This window comes from Bos javanicus, chromosome 8 (assembly GCF_032452875.1).
Source record: "Bos javanicus breed banteng chromosome 8, ARS-OSU_banteng_1.0, whole genome shotgun sequence".
In the NCBI taxonomy this organism is placed as follows: Eukaryota; Metazoa; Chordata; class Mammalia; order Artiodactyla; family Bovidae; genus Bos; species Bos javanicus.
Window position 1 is genome coordinate 77,757,199 of NC_083875.1, and position 20,818 is coordinate 77,778,016.

A 20,818-nucleotide genomic window follows, 5' to 3' on the forward strand; every position below is an offset into this window, starting at 1 on the left:
GAAATTAAGGAAACAATTCCATTCACCATTGCAATGAAAAGAATAAAATACTTAGGAATATATCTACCTAAAGAAACAAAAGACCTATATGTAGAAAATTATAAAACACTGGTGAAAGAAATCAAAGAGGACACTAATAGATGGAGAAATATACCATGTTTATGGATTGGAAGAATCAATATAGTGAAAATGAGTATACTACCCAAAGCAACCTATAGATTCAATGCAATCCCTATCAAGCTACCAACGGTATTTTTCACAGAGCTAGAACAAATAATTTCACAATTTGTATGGAAATACAAAAAACCTCGAATAGCCAAAACATCTTGAGACAGAAGAATGGAACTGGAGGAATCAACCTGCCTGACTTCAGGCTCTACTACAAAGCCACAGTCATCAAGACAGTATGGTACTGGCACAAAGACAGAAATATAGATCAATGGAACAAAATAGAAAGCCCAGAGATAAACCCACGCACCTATGGACACCTATCTTTGACAAAGGAGGCAAGAATATACAAGTGGTGCTGGGAAAACTGGTCAACCAGTTGTAAAAGAATGAAACTAGAACACTTTCTAACACCATACACAAAAATAAACTCAAAATGGATTAAAGATCTAAATTTAAGACCAGAAACTATAAAACTCCTAGAGGAGAACATAGGCAAAACACTCTCTGACATAAATCACAGTAGGATCCTCTATGACCCACCTCCCAAAATACTGGAAATAAAAGCAAAAATAAACAAATGGGACCTAATTAACCTTAAAAGCTTCTGCACAACAAAGGAAACTATAAGCAAGGTGAAAAGACAGCCTTCAGAATGGGAGAAAATAGCAAATGAAGCAACTGACAACTAATCTCAAAAATATACAAGCAACTCCTGCAGCTCAATTCCAGAAAAAAAAAAAAAGACCCAATCAAAAAATGGGCCAAAGAACTAAACAGACATTTCTCCAAAGAAGATATACAGATGGATAACAAACATATGAAAAGATGCTCAACATCACTCATTATCAGAGAAATGCAAATCAAAACCACAATAAGGTACCATATTTCACTCCAGTCAGAATGGCTGCTATCCAAAAGTCTACAAGCAATAGATGCTGGAGAAGGTGTGGAGAAAAGGGAACCCTCTTACACTGTTGGTGGGAATGCAAACTAGTGCAGCCACTATGGAGAACAGTGTGGAGATTCCTTAAAAAACTGGAAATAGAACTGCCCTATGACCCAGCAATCCCACAGCTGGGCATACACACCAAGGAAACCAGAACTGAAAGAGACACGTGTCCCCCAATGTTAATCACAGCACTGTTTATAATAGCCAGGACACGGAAGCAACCTAGATGTCCATCAGCAGATGAATGGATAAAAAAGCTGTGGTACAAATACACAATGGAGTATTACTCAGCCATTAAAAAGAATACATTTAGATCAGTTCTAATGAGGTGGATAAAACTGGAGCCTATTATACAGAGTGAAGTAAGTCAGAAAGAAAAACACCAAAATAGTATAATAAAGCATATATATGGAATTTAGAAAGATGGTAATGATAACCCTGTATGTGAGACAGCAAAAGAGACACAGATGTATAGAACAGTCTTTTGGACTCTGTGGGAGAGGGCAAGGGTGGGATGATTTGGGAGAATGGCATTGAAACATGTATATTATCATATGTGAAATGAATCGCCAGTCCAGGTTTGACGCATAATACAGGATACTCGGGGCTGGAGCACTGGGATGACCCAGAGGGATGGGATGGGAGGGAGGTGGGGGGGGTGGTTCAGGATGGTGAACACATGTACACCCATGGCGGATTCATGTCAATGTATGGCAAAACCAATACAATACTGTAAAGTAATTAGCCTCCAATTAAAATAAATTTTTATTTTAAAAAAGAGCTTAAAAAAAAAACTCTCTATAGCTTCAGTTCAGTTCAGTTCAGTCGCTCAGTCATGTCCAACTCTTTGCGACCCCATGAATCGCAGCATGCCAGGCCTCCCTGTCCATCACCATCTCCCAGAGTTCACTCAAACTCACCTCCATCGAGTCAGTGATGCCATCCAGCCATCTCATCCTCTGTCATCCCCTTTTACTCCTGCCCCCAATCCCTCCCAGCATCAGAGTTTTTTCCAGTGAGTCAACTCTTCACATGAAGTGGCCAAAGTACTGGAGTTTCAGCTTTAGCATCATTCCTTCCAAAGAACACCCAGGACTGATCTCCTTTAGAATGGACTGGTTGGATCTTGCAGTCCAAGGGACTCTAGAGAGTCTTCTCCAACACCAAAAGCATCAATTCTTTGGCGCTCAGCTTTCTTCACAGTCCAACTCTCACATCCATACATGACCACTGGAAAAACCATAGCCTTGACTAGACGGACCTTTGTGGGCAAAGTAATGTCTCTGCTTTTGAATATGCTATCTAGGTTGGTCATAACTTTTCTTCCAAGGAGTAAGCGTCTTTTAATTTCATGGCTGCAATCACCATCTGCAGTGATTTTGGAGCCCCAAAAGATAAAGTCTGACACTGTTTCCACTGTTTCCCCATCTATTTCCCATGAAGTGATGTTAGGGAATTCAAAATTTGATAATATTTAAACAGCTATATTTTATAATTCAAACGGTCTCATTTAAAACATCTCATGCCAGGCCATACCCGTATCTGCAGCAGGTCTCCAAGGTGAACAGCCTCTGGCATGTTGGAATGTGGAGAAGGGTTCCATTATATTAGAGCAGCATTTTGAAATAGGATATAGTACAAGCTATTTCACCAATATGAATTCAAATGAATTTTCTTAAAGCATAAGGAGATAACTGAAAAGAATTATGCTGAAATATTAATAGTTTTGGGTAGGATTGTGGGTGATTTTTTCTGATTTTTTTTCTATATTTTCAAAGTTTTCTATAATGACTATATATTATTTTTTATAGCTAAAAAATAAAGATATTTAAGATAGTTCTAGGGGAAATAGCAAATTAGCTGAGATAACGTCTTCAACATCATTAAGACGTCTACCTCCAGGAATTCCCTGGTAGTCCAGTGGTTAGGACTTTGAGTTTCCAATGCCAGGGGCCTGGGTTTGATTCCTGGTCAGGGAACTAGGATCCTGCAAGTTACAAGGTCAAAAAAAAAAGACTAGACTTCCCAGGTAAGTTGGTAAGATATGAGTTATCCTCACTTTATACATCTCCAAGATTATTTAACTTTTTTTTTCATCTTTTTGTGTTTGTTTCATTAAAGAGCATGATGAAGATCTAGGTTTTTTAAGCCTGTTTACCACCATATACCACACTGTCATTTTAAGAGATGTTTAGTGGACTCAGGAGTATAAAAATGGGCCATTTAAACAGTAAACAGCTAATTTCAGATATCCAAAATTTGAAAGTATAATTGTGTCCGACTCTGTGCAACCCCACAGACGGCAGCCCACCAGGCTCCGTCGTCCCTGGGATTCTCCATGCAGAAATACTGGAGTGGGTTGCCATTTCCTTCTCCAGTGCATGAAAAGAGAAAAGTGAAAGTGAAGTCGCTCAGTCGTGTCCGACTCTTAGCGACCCCATGGACTGCAGCCTACCAGGCTCCTCCGTCCATGGGATTTTCCAGGCAAGAGTACTGGAGTGGGGTGCCATATGGGGTTACGCTAATTGCTTTGTTCCCTACTTAATATCTGTTTACACTTTAATTTTTTGCAGATAGCATTTCAAGTAAAAGGTTCAGCTATATGTCACAGGCAGAATTTCAAGTAAATGTTTTAGTTATATGAGTAAATACCTCTGTATTACTACCCTGAAATCAGAAAGGTTGGTCTCTTTGGCAGAATTGGTATGTTTGTATTACATCTCTATCCTAAAATGGCATTTTACTAGAACACAGAACCAGGAGTTAGAAGACCAGGGACCTCGGACCATGTTCTATTTACTGGTCTATTTTGGAGTCACTGGGCCACGCTAAGCTTTAATTTCCACATCTAAAAATGGGGTTAGCATATACCGGCTTACCGAGTTTAGGACTAAATAGAACTGTTTGGGAAAATGCCTATAAATGGGAAAATGCCTATAAATGATATAAATGCCTATAAATGATACCTACAATAAATATAATGTGGCATTAGAACTGCTTTTCTAAAATATTACTGAGTTTTAACCACAATCAGGTACCATCTCACGCTGGTCAGAATGGCCACTATCAAAAAGTCTACAAACAATAAATGCTGGAGAGGGTGTGGAGAAAAGGGAACCCTCTTACACTGTTGGTGGGAATGCAAACTAGTGCAGCCACTATGGAGAACGGGGTGGAGATTCCTTAAAAAACTGGAAATAGAACTGCCTTATGACCCAGCAATCCCACAGCTGGGCATACACACTGAGGAAACCAGAATTGAAATTCGAGACACATGTACCCCAATGTTCATCGCAGCACTGTTTACAATAGCCAGGACATGGAAGCAACCTAGATGTCTATCAGTAGATGAATGAATAAGAAAGCTGTGGTACATATACACAATGGAGTATTACTCAGCTATTAAAAAGAATGCATTTGAATCAGTCCTAATGAGGTGGATGAAACTGGAGCCTATTATACAGAGTGAAGTAAGTCAGAAAGAAAAACACTAATACATTATATTAATGCATGTATATGGAATTTAGAAAGATGGTAATGATGACCCTATATGTGAGACAGCATAAGAGACACAGATGTAAAGAACAGACTTTTAGACTCTGTGGGAGAAGGCGAGGGTGAGATGATCTGAGAGAACAGCACTGAAACCATGTATATTATCATATGTGAAATACATCTCCAGTCCAGATTCAATGCATGAGACAGCGTGCCCTGGGCTGGTGCACTGGGATGACCCAGAGGGATGGGATGGGGAGGGAGGTGGGAGGTGGGTTCAGGATGGGGAATACATGTACACCCATGGCTGATTCATGTCAATGTATGGCAAAAACCACCACAATATTATAAAGTAACTAGCCTCCAATTAAAATAAATAAATTAATTTAAAAAATAAAATAACAGCAACAGAAAAATAAAATATTACTGAGTTTTAAGATTTAAAACTGTTAATTCTGCTTACATTATATATTTAGCACACATCTTTTTATTGTACACATGTATCATTCTCTACTGGACTCTATTTTTTATGGTTTCAGTTTTTATAATTATCTTTTTAAGTTGAAATATAATTGATATGTAACATTATATTAGTTTCAGGTGTACTCTTTACCTCTTGTAATCATCTTTAAGTACTGGGTTGGGCAAAAAGTTTGTTCGGGTTTTTTCATAAGCTGGTACAGAAAAACCTGAACGAATTTTTTTAACAACCCAAGTTTACAGGTACAAAATAGCTGTGTTCCTAAAAAAGACTGTAAAGTCAACTTTCAAAACCGTACTTAACTTATTAGAAGAATACTTTCTCTAAAGGAAGGCTAATTCTTTCATAAAAAGAGAATATATTATTTTAGAGATATGGGTTGCTCTCTACTGGTGGGCTTAAAGACAATATGTTTTAATCATAGATATATCACCTTCATGGCAGTTTTTGCTTTTGCAAAGTTCTTTGTCATGTTTTATCATTTCATTGAGGAAGGTGGTATTTCTACATATCTACATATAATTATGCAAGAAAACATCCTGGTCTCAACAATGGTTTTATTATATTTTTGAATTTCCAGAGGTCACAATATGAAAAACGTGAGTGACCTTAGAAATACATAGGATATTATTTTACCTTTACTTTTGTTATTCTCTATTTATTTTACTTTTTTATGATAATCAGAAGGCTTCATTTCCTATAAAACAGGAAAAAAACAGCTATCCTATATTTAGGGTTATTTTAAGAATTTTAGTGAGTCAGAGAAGGCAATGGCACCCCACTCCAGTATTCTTGCCTGGAAAATCCCATGGATGGAGGAGCCTGGTAGGTGGCAGTCCATGGGGTCGCTAAGAGTCGGACACGACTGAGCGACTTCACTTTCACTTTTCACTTTCATGCACTGGAAAAGGAAATGGCAACCCACTTCAGTGTTCTTGCCTGGAGAATCCCAGGGACGGGGGAGCCTGGTGGACTGCTGTCTATGGGGTCGCACAGAGTCGGCACGACTGAAGCGACTTAGCAGCAGCAGCAGCAGAAAATATAGGAACCCCTGGTACATGGTAGACAATCCAGTAAATGATCATTTCCTACACACATATACATTTGTTTTTTTATTCTTTTATCCAGTGGTTCTGTCTTACACATAGACTAGACAACTATTTTTGTTACAGAGACAGAATTCTAAATAATCCAATCAGTTGGGAGAGGCTCCACGGCAAACCGTGCTATGGTGTTGGCGCAACAGGTAATGCTAAATCTCTTACTTTCTGATGGTAGTAGTTGCCGCCGAATTGCTTCCCCTACCAGTTCCTTGAGTTTCTTCTTCAGATCTCTGCTGGTTTTCTTATAGAAATATAGATCTCTTTCCAGCTGATGGATTTTATCTTCATAATTTTTTAAAGTTTCCACAATGCCTTCCCCATCTCGCTCTATAAAACAGAAATTTACATTTAAAATCAGTTTAAAATAAATGACTGAAAATCCTAACAGCACTCCCAGACTCTATTTAAAGGATGAGAAGTATGTTACAGGTGTCTGTTCCTTGAATGGATTTGTTTTCAGCTACAATATGGATTCTTCTGCCTGTAAAATGTTTTCAAAGTAGGATGAGCCCTTCCCCATCCTAACCCCTAAAACTACGTATTTTTCATGATTCATAAGCACTTTTTGAGTGGTTACTAACTAAATTTATCCTCAGAACATCAGAAGTAAGGTCTACATTTGGAACCCTGTCCAGCTGCATCAGTGTCTTAAACGTTTGTATCAGGAACTGTGGATATATAAAAGTCATAAGCCTAAGGTTTATAGGCCCAAGAAATATACGACCAGGGAACTTCCCTGGTAGCACAGTAGACAGGAATCCACCTGCCAATGCAGGGGACGTGGGTTCAATCTTTGGTCCAGGAAGATTCCACATGCTGAGGAGCAACTAACACCATGCACCACAACTTCTGAGCACGTGTTCTAGAGCCTATCAGCTGCCACTGCTGAGCTGGTGTGCTGCGACTACTGCAGCTCCTGCACCTACAGCCTCTGCTCCACAACAGCAGGAGCCCTCGTGATGAGAAGCCTGCCACGTCGCAATGAAGAGTAGCCCCTAATCTTCACAACTAGAGAAAGCCCGTGCAGCAACAAAAACTCAGTGCAACCAAAAATAAATAAATAGATTAATTTTTTAAATAAATGCAATGCTTTAAGGAAAAAAAGACTGGGCGTGGGTTCCATTCCTTGTCAGGGAACTAAGATCCTACATGCCTTGTGGCATGGCCAAGAAAATTGAAAATAAAAAAGAAATATACAACCAGAAAAACCAGAAACCTGTCAGAAGAGGCTGAAAGATTAAATTACAAAGGAAAAACCACCAGAAAAAGAGAAGTGGGGAAAAAGCCATAAGTAAACCTCTAGTTTATGCCACAATATAACTTAAAACTTCTAATTAATATTTAGTAATGTTTACAACAGTTCCCTTTGAGTTATGTTCTACAACAAGTAAAATTCAGTTTATTGATCTTCAGACCTACCCTCTCCTACTGGTAAATCTAGAAAATGGTCCTGAGCTCAGTTGCTCAGTTGTGTCCGATTCTTTGCGACACTATAAACTGTAGCATGCGGGCTTCCTGTCCTTTACTGTCTCCTAGAGTTTGCTCAAAGTCATGTCTGTTAAATCAGTGATGCCATCAAACCATCTCATTCTCTGTCACCCCCTTCTTTTTTTGCCTTCAATCTTTCCAGTGTCAGGGTCTTTTCCAATGAGTCAGCTCTGCATCAGGTGGCCAAAGTATTGGAGCTTCAGCTTCAGTATCATTTCTTACAATTAATATTCAGGGTTGATTTCCTTTAGGATTGATCTCCTTGCTGTCCAAGGGACTCTTGAGAGTCTTTGCCAGCACCACAATTCAAAAGCATCAGTTCTTTGGCACTCAGCCTTCTTTATGGTCCAACTCACACATCCATTTGTGACTACTGGAAGAATCATAGCTTTGACTATACGGACCCACCCCTTCGTCAGCAAAGCGATTATCTCCGCTTTTCAATAAGCTGCTTAGGTTTGTCATAGCTTATCTTCCAAGGAGCAAGCGTCTTTTAATTTCATGGCTGCAGTCACCATCCACAGTGATTTTGCAGCCCAAGAAAATAAAGTCTGTCACTGTTTCCATTGTTTTCCCACCTATTTGCCATGAAGTGATGGACCAGATGCCATGATCTTAGTTTTTAGAATGTTGCATTTTAAGCCAGCTTTTTCACTCTCCTCTTTCATCCTCACCAAGAGGCTCTTTAGTTCCTCTTCACTTTCTGCCATTAGAGTGGTATCATCTGCATACCTGAAGCTGTTGATATTCCTCCCAGCAATCTTGATTCCAGCTTGTGCTTCATCCAACCCAGCATTTTGCATGATGTACTCTGCATAAGTTAAATAAGCAGGGTGACAATATACACCCCTGACTTACTCCGTTCTCAGTTTGAACCAGTCTGTTGTTCCATGTCCACTTCTAACTGTTGCTTCTTGACCTGCATATTGGTTTCTCAGGAGACAGGTAAGGTGGCCTAGTATTCCCATCTCTTTAAGAATTTTGCACAGAATGTTTCCTACATAAATATTTTCAGTTACAACTTAGTTATGAAAAACGTGTCCCAGCTATAGTAATGAATGATTTTTAAAATGTTCTCATTTGGCTAAAGCATGAGCTTTTTTGTAAAATGCCAATCACTTGAAAAAACATATTAAAAATTCTATTAAAATATCACTTTTAGAGATGTAAGACAGAATAACATGATGTAAAGAGCACGTGTTTGAATGAAATAACTTGTGGAATCCAGTCAAGGAAGTCCTGTCATCAGGCAACTAGTTGCTAATTAATTGGTTATAAAATTTAACTTACAGGCAGACTGCCTCAACACTCCAATGCATAGATTTTCCAATTTTCTGCTTACTTGGGTTGCTTCTTCCAGATCCCTTTTACCACATTTCCAGCTCTAGATTCATGAGAATGAAGACTCAACAGCTAAGCTGCCTGAACTGAAGTATTCCAGGCATTGAAGTATCGCCAGGCAGTGGTTCTGTTGCCATAGGAACTGTTTGTGTACCAGTCATAAGCCCAGGTATTGTGAAGACCAACTGCTATGACAAGTCGTTCCACACCACAGTTGACAGTTGAACTAAACTACTGTGTGCTAAGGAACAGTATGTGCCCATTGATGGTAGACTAATTTTGACCTAAGCTATAATCTTTAATGATATAACTAAAAGGAGAACTATAACCAGACATCTTACAGAACCTATCACTTTAATTTTATAAAGGTAAAGTGACTTAAATATCAAGGTTCTATATCCTAGAAATGGGGACCTTTTCAGCTATATATCACCAAGCCAGATGTCATCCCACATTCCTACACAGTAACTAGACAAATAACTAACAGGATTGCAGCAGTTCTCTGTGTGTTGCTGGGGACAGGCAGACGAGATGGCATTTCAGGCATGAAGTGCCTTACGTCCATAGGGCTATCCCAGCATGTGGACCCAAACACACAAAGCACAAAACACGTGTTAGTAGTAATTATTTATGCATGTTAGGCTTTAACTGACCCAATTCCTCTCCTGATCCCCATCCTCTACATCATCTTTACACAGCTGATGAGAAGGGGCAGTTACCTTTGAAATGATGTAACAGCAGTTGCATTTTTTGCTCATGTTCCTTTTGCTGAAGGATCAGTCTCCGGTCACACTGAAATTTCAGATGTTCCAGTGCAGATTCTAACTCACGAACCATGTTATCCCGTTCCAGAACTTTCATTTTAATTTCTTCATTCTGTAACTTTAGTTTCCGTTCAACTTCTCGCAAATTAACCACCTAGCAAAGACATTTTTTGACCTTTTAACTGTCTTAGACAGCCTAATATAATAGATTAATTTACTTCTCCTTAGACTTCATAAAGATGAACGCCCTTAATCACCATGGTATAACTAGGCAAATGCTTTGTAACAAACCCACAAAATAACTAGCCTTTTTTAATTTGTTGGGATTCTGAATTGGTAACAACTTCATTTTAAATATAATGTTGGTCTAACCATCACCCCACCATCATTTCTTAGACATAATCTTTGTAGTTTACATTTGTAATCCTATAACTATTTTCCCGGTCTAAAAAAATATCAAGAATTCTAAAGACTCTTGTAACATCTAGATAATTCTCATTTTTAACTCCAAAGTGAATGTTATAAATAAGTGACAGAATTTTTTCAGCTATAAATAGAGTTTGGCCTGAGACTTTACTTTTAGTTCAGTGGGTTCCTCTTTGCACTGATATAAAAACACTTCAGACAATATCTGTGTCACAGTAATTGTTAATAACATAAAGACCTTCTCTCCAGAAAAATACTAATCTCTATAAAGGGTTCTTAAGATCAGAAAAATCCACTGACCTTGGCCCTTGCACTAAGACCACCACAAAAGAGTTATCTGTATCAAAGCCTCAGACAATATGCACCATTACTTCTGCCCTCCAAACACCCAGTGATGGGATGCACTCACATCAATGACAGAAGTGTACTTCTGATAGTCATTATCCAAGAGGAGGGCTGTGTATAACACTTCTCTTAATTTGTTCATCTTTATTTCACTTGTCTCACAGAATTAGAACTTTATTTTAAAACTTCAGTGTTTTATTTTTCATTAATTGTCTATTATCTTAAACTGAATATATTTTTCAGAGAGCAAAAGTAATCTACTTGCTTAACATTTCATAATATATATCTTAAGAGAAGACATTGGAGAAAAGATGGATATAATTTTCAATGTTATGAAACATCTCTATCAGTAAACTGTCAAATCTGTATAAAATATCTTAATTTATATTAAGCACACCCAGGTTAATGCCAAAATCGATCACTATCTTTGTCACTGATGTACCATTTCATCTCTATTTCAGTTCATAGAGTATGATGAGAAAGTACAGGTACCCCTACCCAGCAATGAAGGAAAGGGAACTCAAACCTGGAGGGTCCCTTGCTTTTTCATGAATGCTAAGTAGGAACAACCAAATTTAGAAAACATCCAACTAATAGTGCCTGAAGAATACTTGGATTAAATTCTTTGGATTTTAAAACTATTTCAAAAAGCGTCCTCCTTTCAAGAAACCCTTCAATTTTAAGAACCTCACTAGAATTTAGGCCTACAATACTTGGATAAGCACAAAGATTTCAGATGACAACATTCAGTACTGTAAAGTCTTCATATATGTAAGCTGTATACCCATCTTGATCCCTACTTATAAGAAAACCCTCTGTCCCTGAAAAACAAACCTTATTGAAATATCTGAAAAGAACAGCTCTAATCTCAACAGGACTCAGGCAAATTAGTTTTTCTAAGACATTTGCTTCACTATGAGAGAGGTTTTGAAATGAAGCTCTGAGCAAGTTTTGGCGACTCTGGATACTTTCGTTCTTGTATTCAATTGCGGCTTCCAAAGCTTCAATCCCTTCTTCAAGTTGGAAAAGAACATGTTCTTCCTAGATATAATACAATAGAAATCACTCATTTTAAATGAAATAGTATAACTTAGACTTTGTCACATTCTAAGATCTTACTATGCTATTTGGGTCTAATGGACATTATCATTCTTCTACTCTTCCCTTAAACCAATCCATGGTGGCTGCCAAATAAGTATCATGAATTGTGCTGTATTTTCACCATTAAACATTACAGCATTTTTAGTTACAGAATTCCTCATAAAATAGAAACTCAAATGTTTCTTGAAGAACTGACCCTCTAGAATCCATATGGCCAACAGGTATATGAGAAGATAGATGCTCAACACTGCTAATCATCAGGGAAATGCAAATAAAAAACCACAGTGTGATACACACCTGTCATAAGGGCTATCATCAAATAACAAATGTTGGTGAGAATATGGAGAAAAGTGAATTCTTATACACGGTTGGTGGGAATATAAATTGGTTGCAGCCACTGTGGAAAACAGTGTGGAGGTTTCTCAAAACACTAAAAAAGAACTACTATATGACCCAGCAATTCTACTCCTGGGTACATATCTGGGAAGAAAAACTAATTTGAAAAGATACATGCACCTCAATGTTCATAGCAGCTTTATTTACAATTGCCAAGGTATGGAAGCTACCTAAGTGCCCATCAACAGATGAATGGATAAAGATGTGGTATATATACACAAAGAAATACTGCTGCTGCTGCTAAGTCGCTTCAGTTGTGTCCGACTCTGTGCAACCCCACAGACGGCAGCCTGCCAGGCTCCCCCATCCCTGGGATTCTCCAGGCAAGAACACTGGAGTGGGTTGTCATTTCCCTCTCCAATGCAGGAAAGTGAAAAGTGAAAGTGAAGTCACTCAGTCGCGTCCGACTCTTTTCGACCCCATGGACTGCAGCCCACCAGGCTCCTCCGTCCATGGGATTTTCCAGGCAAGAGTACTGGAGTGGGGTGCAGGAATACAACTTGGTCATAAAAAAGAACAAAATTTTGCCATTTGCAGCAGCAACAAGGATGGACCTGGAGGGCATTATAGTAAGTGAGTCAGACAGAGAAAGACAGATGCTGTATCCCTTACATGTAGAATCTAAAACTTACAACAAACTAGTGAATACAACAACAAAAAAAGAAGCAGACTCACAGATACCGAGAACAAGATAATGGTTACCAGTGGCAGGGCACATAATAGGGGCTGGGGAGTGGGAGGTACAATCAACTGGGAGTAAGACAGGCTATAAGGACATATTATACTACACAGGGAATATAGCCAATATTTTGTAGTAACTGTAAATGGAGTATAACCTTTAAAAATTGTATTAAAAAATAAATAAAAATTAAAAATGGACACTCTACCACTCTGCAAACATAATTTGCTCATTCCTATCTCTATGCCTTATTTAACAATGTTCTATCTAAAATGACCTTCTTTCTTATATCTATCAATACATACCATGTTTTTCATAATCCAGCTCAAGATTCTGATTCACCAATGCTGCCTTAATTCAATCTTCCACCAAATGATCACTGCATTGCTTTGGATAAATAATGTATTAAGTATAGCTTTATTAGGTTTCCCTGGTGGCTCAGTGATAGAGAATCTGCCTGCCAATGAGGAGACGTGGGTTTGATCCCTGGGTGAGGAAGACCCCCTGGAGAGGAAGTGGCAACCCACTCCAGTATTCTTGCCTGGGAAATTCCATGGACAGAGTCTGGTGGGCCACAGGCTGTGGGGTCGCAAAAGATTCGGGCATGACTTAGTAACTAAACAACAACAAAATAGCTTTATTACATTATCTATAACTTGATTTTTATATTCATCAAGATTTAGAGTTTTCTCATCTTTCTGTCTCTTCTCAGATGGAGTAGAATTCCTCAGAAGCATAATGTTTTCTACTTTTTTGTTTCTTCCATAGGGCCCAGGAACTGTCCTGGGCACTCAAGAATTCCTTAAATGCTCAAATGTTTTGCTGAATTTTAGCCTCTCAGACCTTTAGATCTGCAGGGCTGGGGGTTGACTTTGACAGCCTTGAGGGGAAAACCTCATTCTGTGGTTCTTGGCAAAGCTACCCAAATTAAATTATAAAATAGGGCAGTAGAAGCTCATGATGTCACATAACCTCCAGTCAAGTTTATCTTCAATTTCTTTCATCAACTCAATGAACAATAATGTCATTAAATCCTCTCCCCTGTTCCTTCTTAACTAGCCCCTTCAACTTCTTCTCATACTTGCTCAAATCTAAAACACTACAAGATACAGCAAGGTGATTCCCAGCCACTTACTTTTTGTTAGTAATTTTCCCTTACTTTGGACATTGACCATAAATATTTGCAGAGAAAATCCAGGCTCAAAAGTTCATCTTTGTCTGATAAAATAATAAGTTATGGTTACCACTGCCAACTGAAATAAAATTTTGAAAAAAAGTCTGGGACAATTTGGGAGCCAATAAATGCAACACCTTTTACATAGTTAAAAAAATAATGATGAAGAGAAGCCACTGCTGCTGCTGCTAAGTCACTTCAGTTGTGTCCAACTCTGTGCGACCCCATAGATGGCAGCTCACTAGGCTCCGCCGTCCCTGGGATTCTCCAGGCAAGAACACTGGAGTGGGTTGCCATTTGCTTCTCCAATACATGAAAGTGAAAAGTGAAAGTGAAGTCGCTCAGTTGTGTCGACTCTTAGCGACCCCATGGACTGCAGCCCACCAGGCTCCTCTGTCCATGGGGATTTTCCAGGCAAGAGTACTGGAGTGGGGTGCCATTGCCTTCTCCAAAAGAGAAGCCACATGTTCCCTTAAATGAAAACTCCTAAAAGGTATTTCTATTGGGGGTTGAATTTTGCATATCTACTTGGCTAGAACTTAGTGTGGAACAATGCTCCCGTACTTTCTAAAACAACCCTTAATGCTCTAGGCCTTTGTTATAGATGATGAATTACCAAGTATCACACAAGAAAGATGCATAAAGAAAAGGTGCCCTCTTTAGAATAAATGAGAAAAAGAGTCCCTCAAATCATTTTCTGTGTTCTGTGAAAACCTCAGCTGAGAAAGGCCATACTCAAGGCACGTGTGAGTCTCCCTATCCCTGGCAATGCTAGGAAGGGGCCACATTCATGGACCTCCATGAGAGGACATCACAGTCTCTAGTCAAGCCTGGCTCGTGGCACCAAACAGGTACCAAGGAAATTCAGTACATCTGACAAAGTCTCAAGGAAACAAAGTTGATCAGGTTTATCATTTTTATGTTTCGGTAACAAAGGTGAAGGAAATCATCCAAGTGATCCATCATACAGTACTTCCAGTTCCAAAGCATACTGACTTACTTCAGGTGACAACACGCTACCATTTTTAAGTTTCTCATCCACGCTGTTTCTTTGTCTCTGCAGCTGATCCTTTTCTCTCTGGAGGGCTTGTACTTGTTCTGAAATCTTTATTTTCTCCTCAGCTGTGCTGCTCTGGAGCTGCACATTCTTTTCAGACAACTCTTGGTCCAACAAGCTCAGGCGAGTTGATATTTTTAAACTGTCTGTGTTCAAAGCCTAAAAAGATAATCAACCAGACACCCTAAGGTCAATTATTAGAAATACAGACTATAAATAAATCAGAAAAAAAAACAGAAAACTACTATGTGAACATATTTTTAGCTCTTACATTATTATTTTCTCCCATGGATTTTTTTGGGGGGGCTTCATTTTCTAAGCCTTAAGTTGAATGTCTTTTTTTAAGTGGAGATTTAAAAATAAAGTTTTTATTATTTATTTGGCTGTGCCTGGTCTTGGTATTTCATCAAAATAATTACATGTATATACTACCTTAAGGTCTATAATTTTTTTAAAAAGAAGTCTCCTACACCACCCTTTCTCTGATTCCTGCTCCCTAGAAATGACCATCTTTAACCTTTAAAGCTATTTCTTCTGGTTTATGTCCATGTTTCTAAATAACATTACCAATTTTAGATACTGTCTACTGGTTGTCTATTATGAAAGATAAGGATTTGGCACTCTTATGCCTCCTTGTCTGTATTTCCCCTCCTTGTATTCTCCCAACTTAAGATGTATTACGGTTTTTATTTAAATCAATAGTTTACATGACTTTGTGAATATTATTCATAACTGAACTATCTAGGACAAAATGATCATATTTCCATCTGGAACAATTTTTTTTTTGTTACCTTGTAACTAATTCTTTTCCAATAGAACTATAAAATTCCTCTCAACATTATTTTTTCAGTTGATCAAAACTTAATCAGGGAATATTTTCATTCTCTTCTGGAAACATTTTGCCTAGAGTCTCCATCCTCCTGCTCCAAACTAGACTATAGTTGTTCCTGGACTTCCTTTGGTACTACTGAAAATCTCCAGTTAGAGCACATTTTCTGGGTCCCAAGTCTTTCTTTTCCATAGCTTGTGTCCCCATATTTAAGGAGCACATCCTCTAGTAGTTTCCTGAGACAGGCTAGGCTATAGATAATTTTTTTCACCTGAAAATGTCTGTATTCTACCTTACCATTTCATTTATAGTAGTCTAAAAAGAGAATCTTTGTTTGGATACCATTTTCCTTATGAGTTTTAAGACTGCTTCAGGTCTTCTAATGAAGAAGGTTGAGAACTCCAGTGCCATTCTGACTCTCAAGATTTATACAATGAAATGCTTTTGGTAGTCTTTGCTATACCCTTGATAAACTATTTCAACCCAGAATTTCATATCTTCAGTGTTGGCAATTGCTTGTAATATGTCTTTGATAATTTCCTCTTCTCCTGTTTCCTCTGTTTTATCTTTCTGGAATTCTTGTTACTTGGATGATGGACTTTGTGGGTTTATCTGTCAATTAAATTTTATTCCTCTTATTTTCTATTTATTTTTTATTTACTTTTTGAGATGTTTCTTAACATTATCCTTCAGAGCTTTTTAATTTCTAAAAGTTCTTTCGTGTTTTTCATAGCCTGCAGTTCTTGCTTTATGGATGGAGTATCAGCTTTTACCACCTTCAGGACATTAGGATTTTTAAAGTCTTTTCAGCTCCTTGTTCTATCTTTAATTTTTCTGATCATCTTTTTTTTTTTTTTTTCTTTTGTTTTGGCCTCCATCTTTAATGTTAGTAGCATTCCTGAGATCTCCATCATACTTAAGAGTCAGGTATTAAAATGCTGAAATTGTGGTGGGTTAAGATTTATGACAGTACGAGATACCTGGAACCTGGACACTTAGTTGGGGGCTCCCAAATGTAAATTTTTAGGCTATTTTTTCCTGGGACTGTTTCAGAAAAATCTACCAATCTTCTGCTGGGAAGTATAAGTCTGGCTGCCTGCATTTTGGGATATATGAAGGGGTTAGGAAATGGGTATATCAGGATTCAGACTTCCATTCATTCCCTGTTTATTTTGACGTACCCCAGCCCTCTGCTGTACCTGGTTCAATCTTCAGAAAATAAATCATCTAGTCCAGAATTAGAAAAGGATGGTTTCCGAACCATGCCCTGTTTTCATTCTCAGGCCTCACTCCTCCCTTCTAAAATTCATGGTCCCTTCATTTCTGAGTTTTTTTTTTCATGTTTATGTGAATTATAGCTTGTGAAGCTGTTACTAAGAAAGCTAAAGCTAAAGGCTTGACTCTCACTGGTGTCCCTCATCTAGGCACTTGGATTTCAGCTTTTTCTGCTCTGCTAAGCCAGTAACCACTTATCTATCTGCTTTCCAGCTTACATTTTTTTGGTAACCTTTTGTCTTCTGTTATCTCCCCTACTGTTTTTTCCCTTTATGTGTTTATAGGTTTTTTTCAGTAATAGCTTTACTAAAATATAGTTCATACACATCAATTTAAAGTGTATAATTCAATGGTTTTAAGCATATTTGCAAACTTGTACAACCATCACCATAATCAATCTTAGAACATTTTCATCAGTCTCTCAGAAGAAACCCCATGCCCACTAGCACTCATTCTATTTCCTCGCCAAGCCCTGATCCAGTTCTAAGTAACCAGTATTCTACTTTCTGTCTCTATGGAATTGTCTACTATGACTGACTTCTTTCATTTAACATTCATTTAACATGTTCTCAGGGTTCATCCATGTTGTAGCACGTATCAGTGCTTCATTCCTTTCTACTGTTGAATAATATTCCATTATATGAATGTGTACCACATTTCGCTTATACATTATCAGTTGAAGGATACTGGGTTGCTTTCATTTTTTGACTATTACGAATAATACTGTTATGAATATTCATGTACAAGTTTTTGTGTGCACTTATGTCTTCACTTGATTTGAATGTACACCTAGGAGTGGATGCTAGGTCATTTTATGTTCAACATGTTATCCAAAGTAACTGCACCATTTTACAATCCCACCAGCAATGTGTAAGAGTTCCAATTCCTTCACATCCTCACTAAAATTATTTTTCTGATTATAGTCATCCTAGTGGGTATGAAGCAGCATCTCATTTAAATTTTGATTTGCATTTTCAGGATGACTATGATGTTGAGCATCTCTCAACGTGTTTAACGGCCATTCACAAATCTTTGGAGAAATTTCTATCTGAATCCTTTGCTCGTTTTTAAACTGGGTTGCCTTTTTATTACTGAGCTTTTAAAGAGTTCTATATCTGTTCTAAATACAGACTTAATGATGTACAAACACCTTCTCCCATTCTATGGGTTATCTTTTCATTTTTTGAATGGTGTTCTTTATATTACAAATGCTTTTAAAATTGATGAAGTCCAATTTATCTAATTTTTTCTGTTTGTGTTTTAGGTGTAATATTCAATAAACCACTGCTTAACCTAAGGTCACAAAAAGTTATACTTATGTTTCTTTCTAAGATGTTTATAGTTTTAGCACTTATATTTAGGTCTTTGATTCATTTTATTTGTATATGGTGTGAATATAGACTTTTTAAGATAAATCTTTTTTTTTAATTTACTTTTGGCTGGGCTGGGTCTTTATTGCTAATGGACCTTCCTCTAGTTGTAGTGAGAGCGGGCCACTCTAGTTGTGGAGTGCGGGTTTCTCACTGCGGTGGCTTCTCTTGTTGTGGAGCACGGGCTTTAGCATGTGGGCTGCAGAAGTTGAAGTTCGTGGGCTACGGGGTACAGGTTCAATAGTTGTGGCACACAGGCTTAGGTGCTCCACAGCATGTAGGATCTTCCTGGACCAGGGATCGAACCTGTGTCTACTGCATTGGCAGGTGGATTCTTTACCACCGGGGAAGCCTTGAATATAGGCTTTTTTATACTATGTTTCTTGTCTGAAATGCATACGATCACATCTTATAGTATTTCTTAAATACTGAAAAAATATGTAATATGCTTTGTTTTATCCTTTATAATATCCTTTGTCCAAAAAGAACCCTGAAATATGTCTCAAGTTTCTCTTCTGTTTAATTAAAACTATCTTCAAAGAATCAATTTTGCTATGATCTACTGTGGGTTTCATTTATTTGTACTCTATGCTTACCTCAGTATGTTCTTACTTCCTAAATATTACATCTCGTTGAAACTGGAAAACACCTATTTTCTTTTCTTTGTTTTTCCTGCATCATAAAGTAAATGTATTTCAGGAATAAGTGTTTCCTTCTCACTCCTATCTTTTTGTCCTTTTTTCTTTTTTGATACAGAACATATCATAAAGGTCCCAGGTATTTTCTTCTATTTATTCACTTGATACATTGATTTGTAAATCCTCTTTGCTGTCATTACATCTTTCTTTTTTGTGGGGAGAGGGGCAGCATCTAAAACCTGACCCTGACAGCCAGTGTGGACAAGCTACCTGGATGGAGCAACAGCAACTAGGCTGGTTAGAAGGGCTGCCCCTACCCCAGTGTCCAATAGCCTGCTGCTAAAAGCTATCTTGACGTGTTTGGGAAACAGAAGACAGAGGAGAGCTAAGTGCAGATCTTGTCCACATGTTACAGTAAGGTGGAGAAGTTAAGAACATGTCACCATCACCCCAGACCTAGTGGTACATCTATGCTGGATGAAAGGCAGGTTTTTTTAATAAAGAGGCAGAGCTTATTCCATGATTCCATGACTGACCCAGACTCAAGGTCAGCTGGAGGCAAAGGTTTGCGCAGAAAGTCTTTTTTTACAATTTTTAAAAATTGAAGTATAATTGATTTACAATGTTGTGCCAATCTCTGCTGTATAGCAAAGTGACTCAGTTATACACATATATACATTGTTTTTTATATATTCCATAATGGTTTATCACAGGATATTGAATATAGTCCCCTGGGCTACACATTAGGATCTTGTTGTCTATCCATTCTAATGTAACAGCTGGGATGTACCAACCCCAGGCTCCCAGTCCATCCCTCTCCCTCCCCCACTCTCCCTTGGCAAACGCAAGTCTATGAGTCTGTTTCTGTTTTGAAAACAGGTTCATTTGTGCCACATTTTAGATCCCACATACAAGTGATATCATATGGGATTTGTCCTTCTCTTTGTAGAGCAAGTTTTCTTAAAGTCTAGGGCAAGTCAGCTTTATTTTCAGACGCTATTATTGCTACTGCTATTATCAAAAAAACTTCTCCTGGTCCTTATAATACTTCTACAGTCATTTTTCAAAACCTGAAACTGAGGCAAAGTCCTTCATAAAACCACTTATCTGAATGGCTCATAAAACCCAAGTCCTACAACAAAAATTTTTGTAAAGATACTCAACTCTTTATAAGTATAAAAATAAACAAATCTGTATTATACAAAGTCTTCTTTCTTTTATAGGAATTGTGATTAATAGTATAGTTAGATCATTTTCAAGTCTATTCTTCCACATTACCAATGATCACTCAACCTTCACCCAATGTTCACTCTCTAATGGTACAGATTATTTTTAAAATGTCCATTAAGGCTAATAATAGAGGCTTCCATAGGAAATGGCAAGCAAACTATTCTAAATGGTTACATAGTTTCTGTTTGGGATAATAAAAAGTTTGGAAATAGATAACAGTGATGGTTGTAAACACTGAATGTAATTAATGCTGCTGAGTTGTACACTTTAAAATGGTCAAAATGGTAAATTTTATGTAATGTATAACACACTACAATTTTTTAAATACCACCAAAAGTTAATAATAGATAACTCATACTTGGTAGAACACTGAACATTTTACTTCAAAACTGCAATAGATTTTACTGATGGTCATTAAGTAAGCACTAATAAGCCAAATACACTGAAAACCAGAAAAGTTTTCTTTTGGTTTCTAACTTCACAGTGGTTTGATTTACCTTATAGAA

At 37.7% G+C, this 20,818-nt stretch overlaps 1 protein-coding gene and 1 long non-coding RNA gene across 7 annotated transcripts in view; one reads left to right on the forward strand and one right to left on the reverse strand.

The window, feature by feature from the left end:
• The window catches only part of LOC133252975 (uncharacterized), a 30,702-nt gene extending 22,525 nt beyond the window's left edge, over positions 1 to 8,177 (forward strand). Inside the window, exons 3-4 of one of the 2 annotated variants that reach the window (XR_009738133.1) lie at positions 6,269 to 6,342; positions 7,002 to 8,177. This is a non-coding gene — a long non-coding RNA (uncharacterized LOC133252975). Of the gene's footprint in view, positions 1 to 6,268; positions 6,343 to 6,795; positions 6,982 to 7,001 lie in introns of those variants that run through there. The other variant, XR_009738134.1, reaches the window with a different exon arrangement.
• KIF27 (kinesin family member 27) overlaps positions 1 to 20,818 on the reverse strand; it is a 94,212-nt gene that overhangs the window by 6,174 nt on the left and 67,220 nt on the right. For all 5 annotated transcript variants that reach the window (XM_061426044.1, XM_061426045.1, XM_061426041.1 and 2 more), the window contains 4 exons: positions 14,914 to 15,129; positions 11,398 to 11,604; positions 9,748 to 9,946; positions 6,362 to 6,526 (listed from right to left, as the gene is read on the reverse strand). In XM_061426044.1, the coding sequence (XP_061282028.1) occupies positions 6,362 to 6,526; positions 9,748 to 9,946; positions 11,398 to 11,604; positions 14,914 to 15,129 (787 nt within the window). The remainder of the gene's footprint in view (positions 1 to 6,361; positions 6,527 to 9,747; positions 9,947 to 11,397; positions 11,605 to 14,913; positions 15,130 to 20,818) is intronic.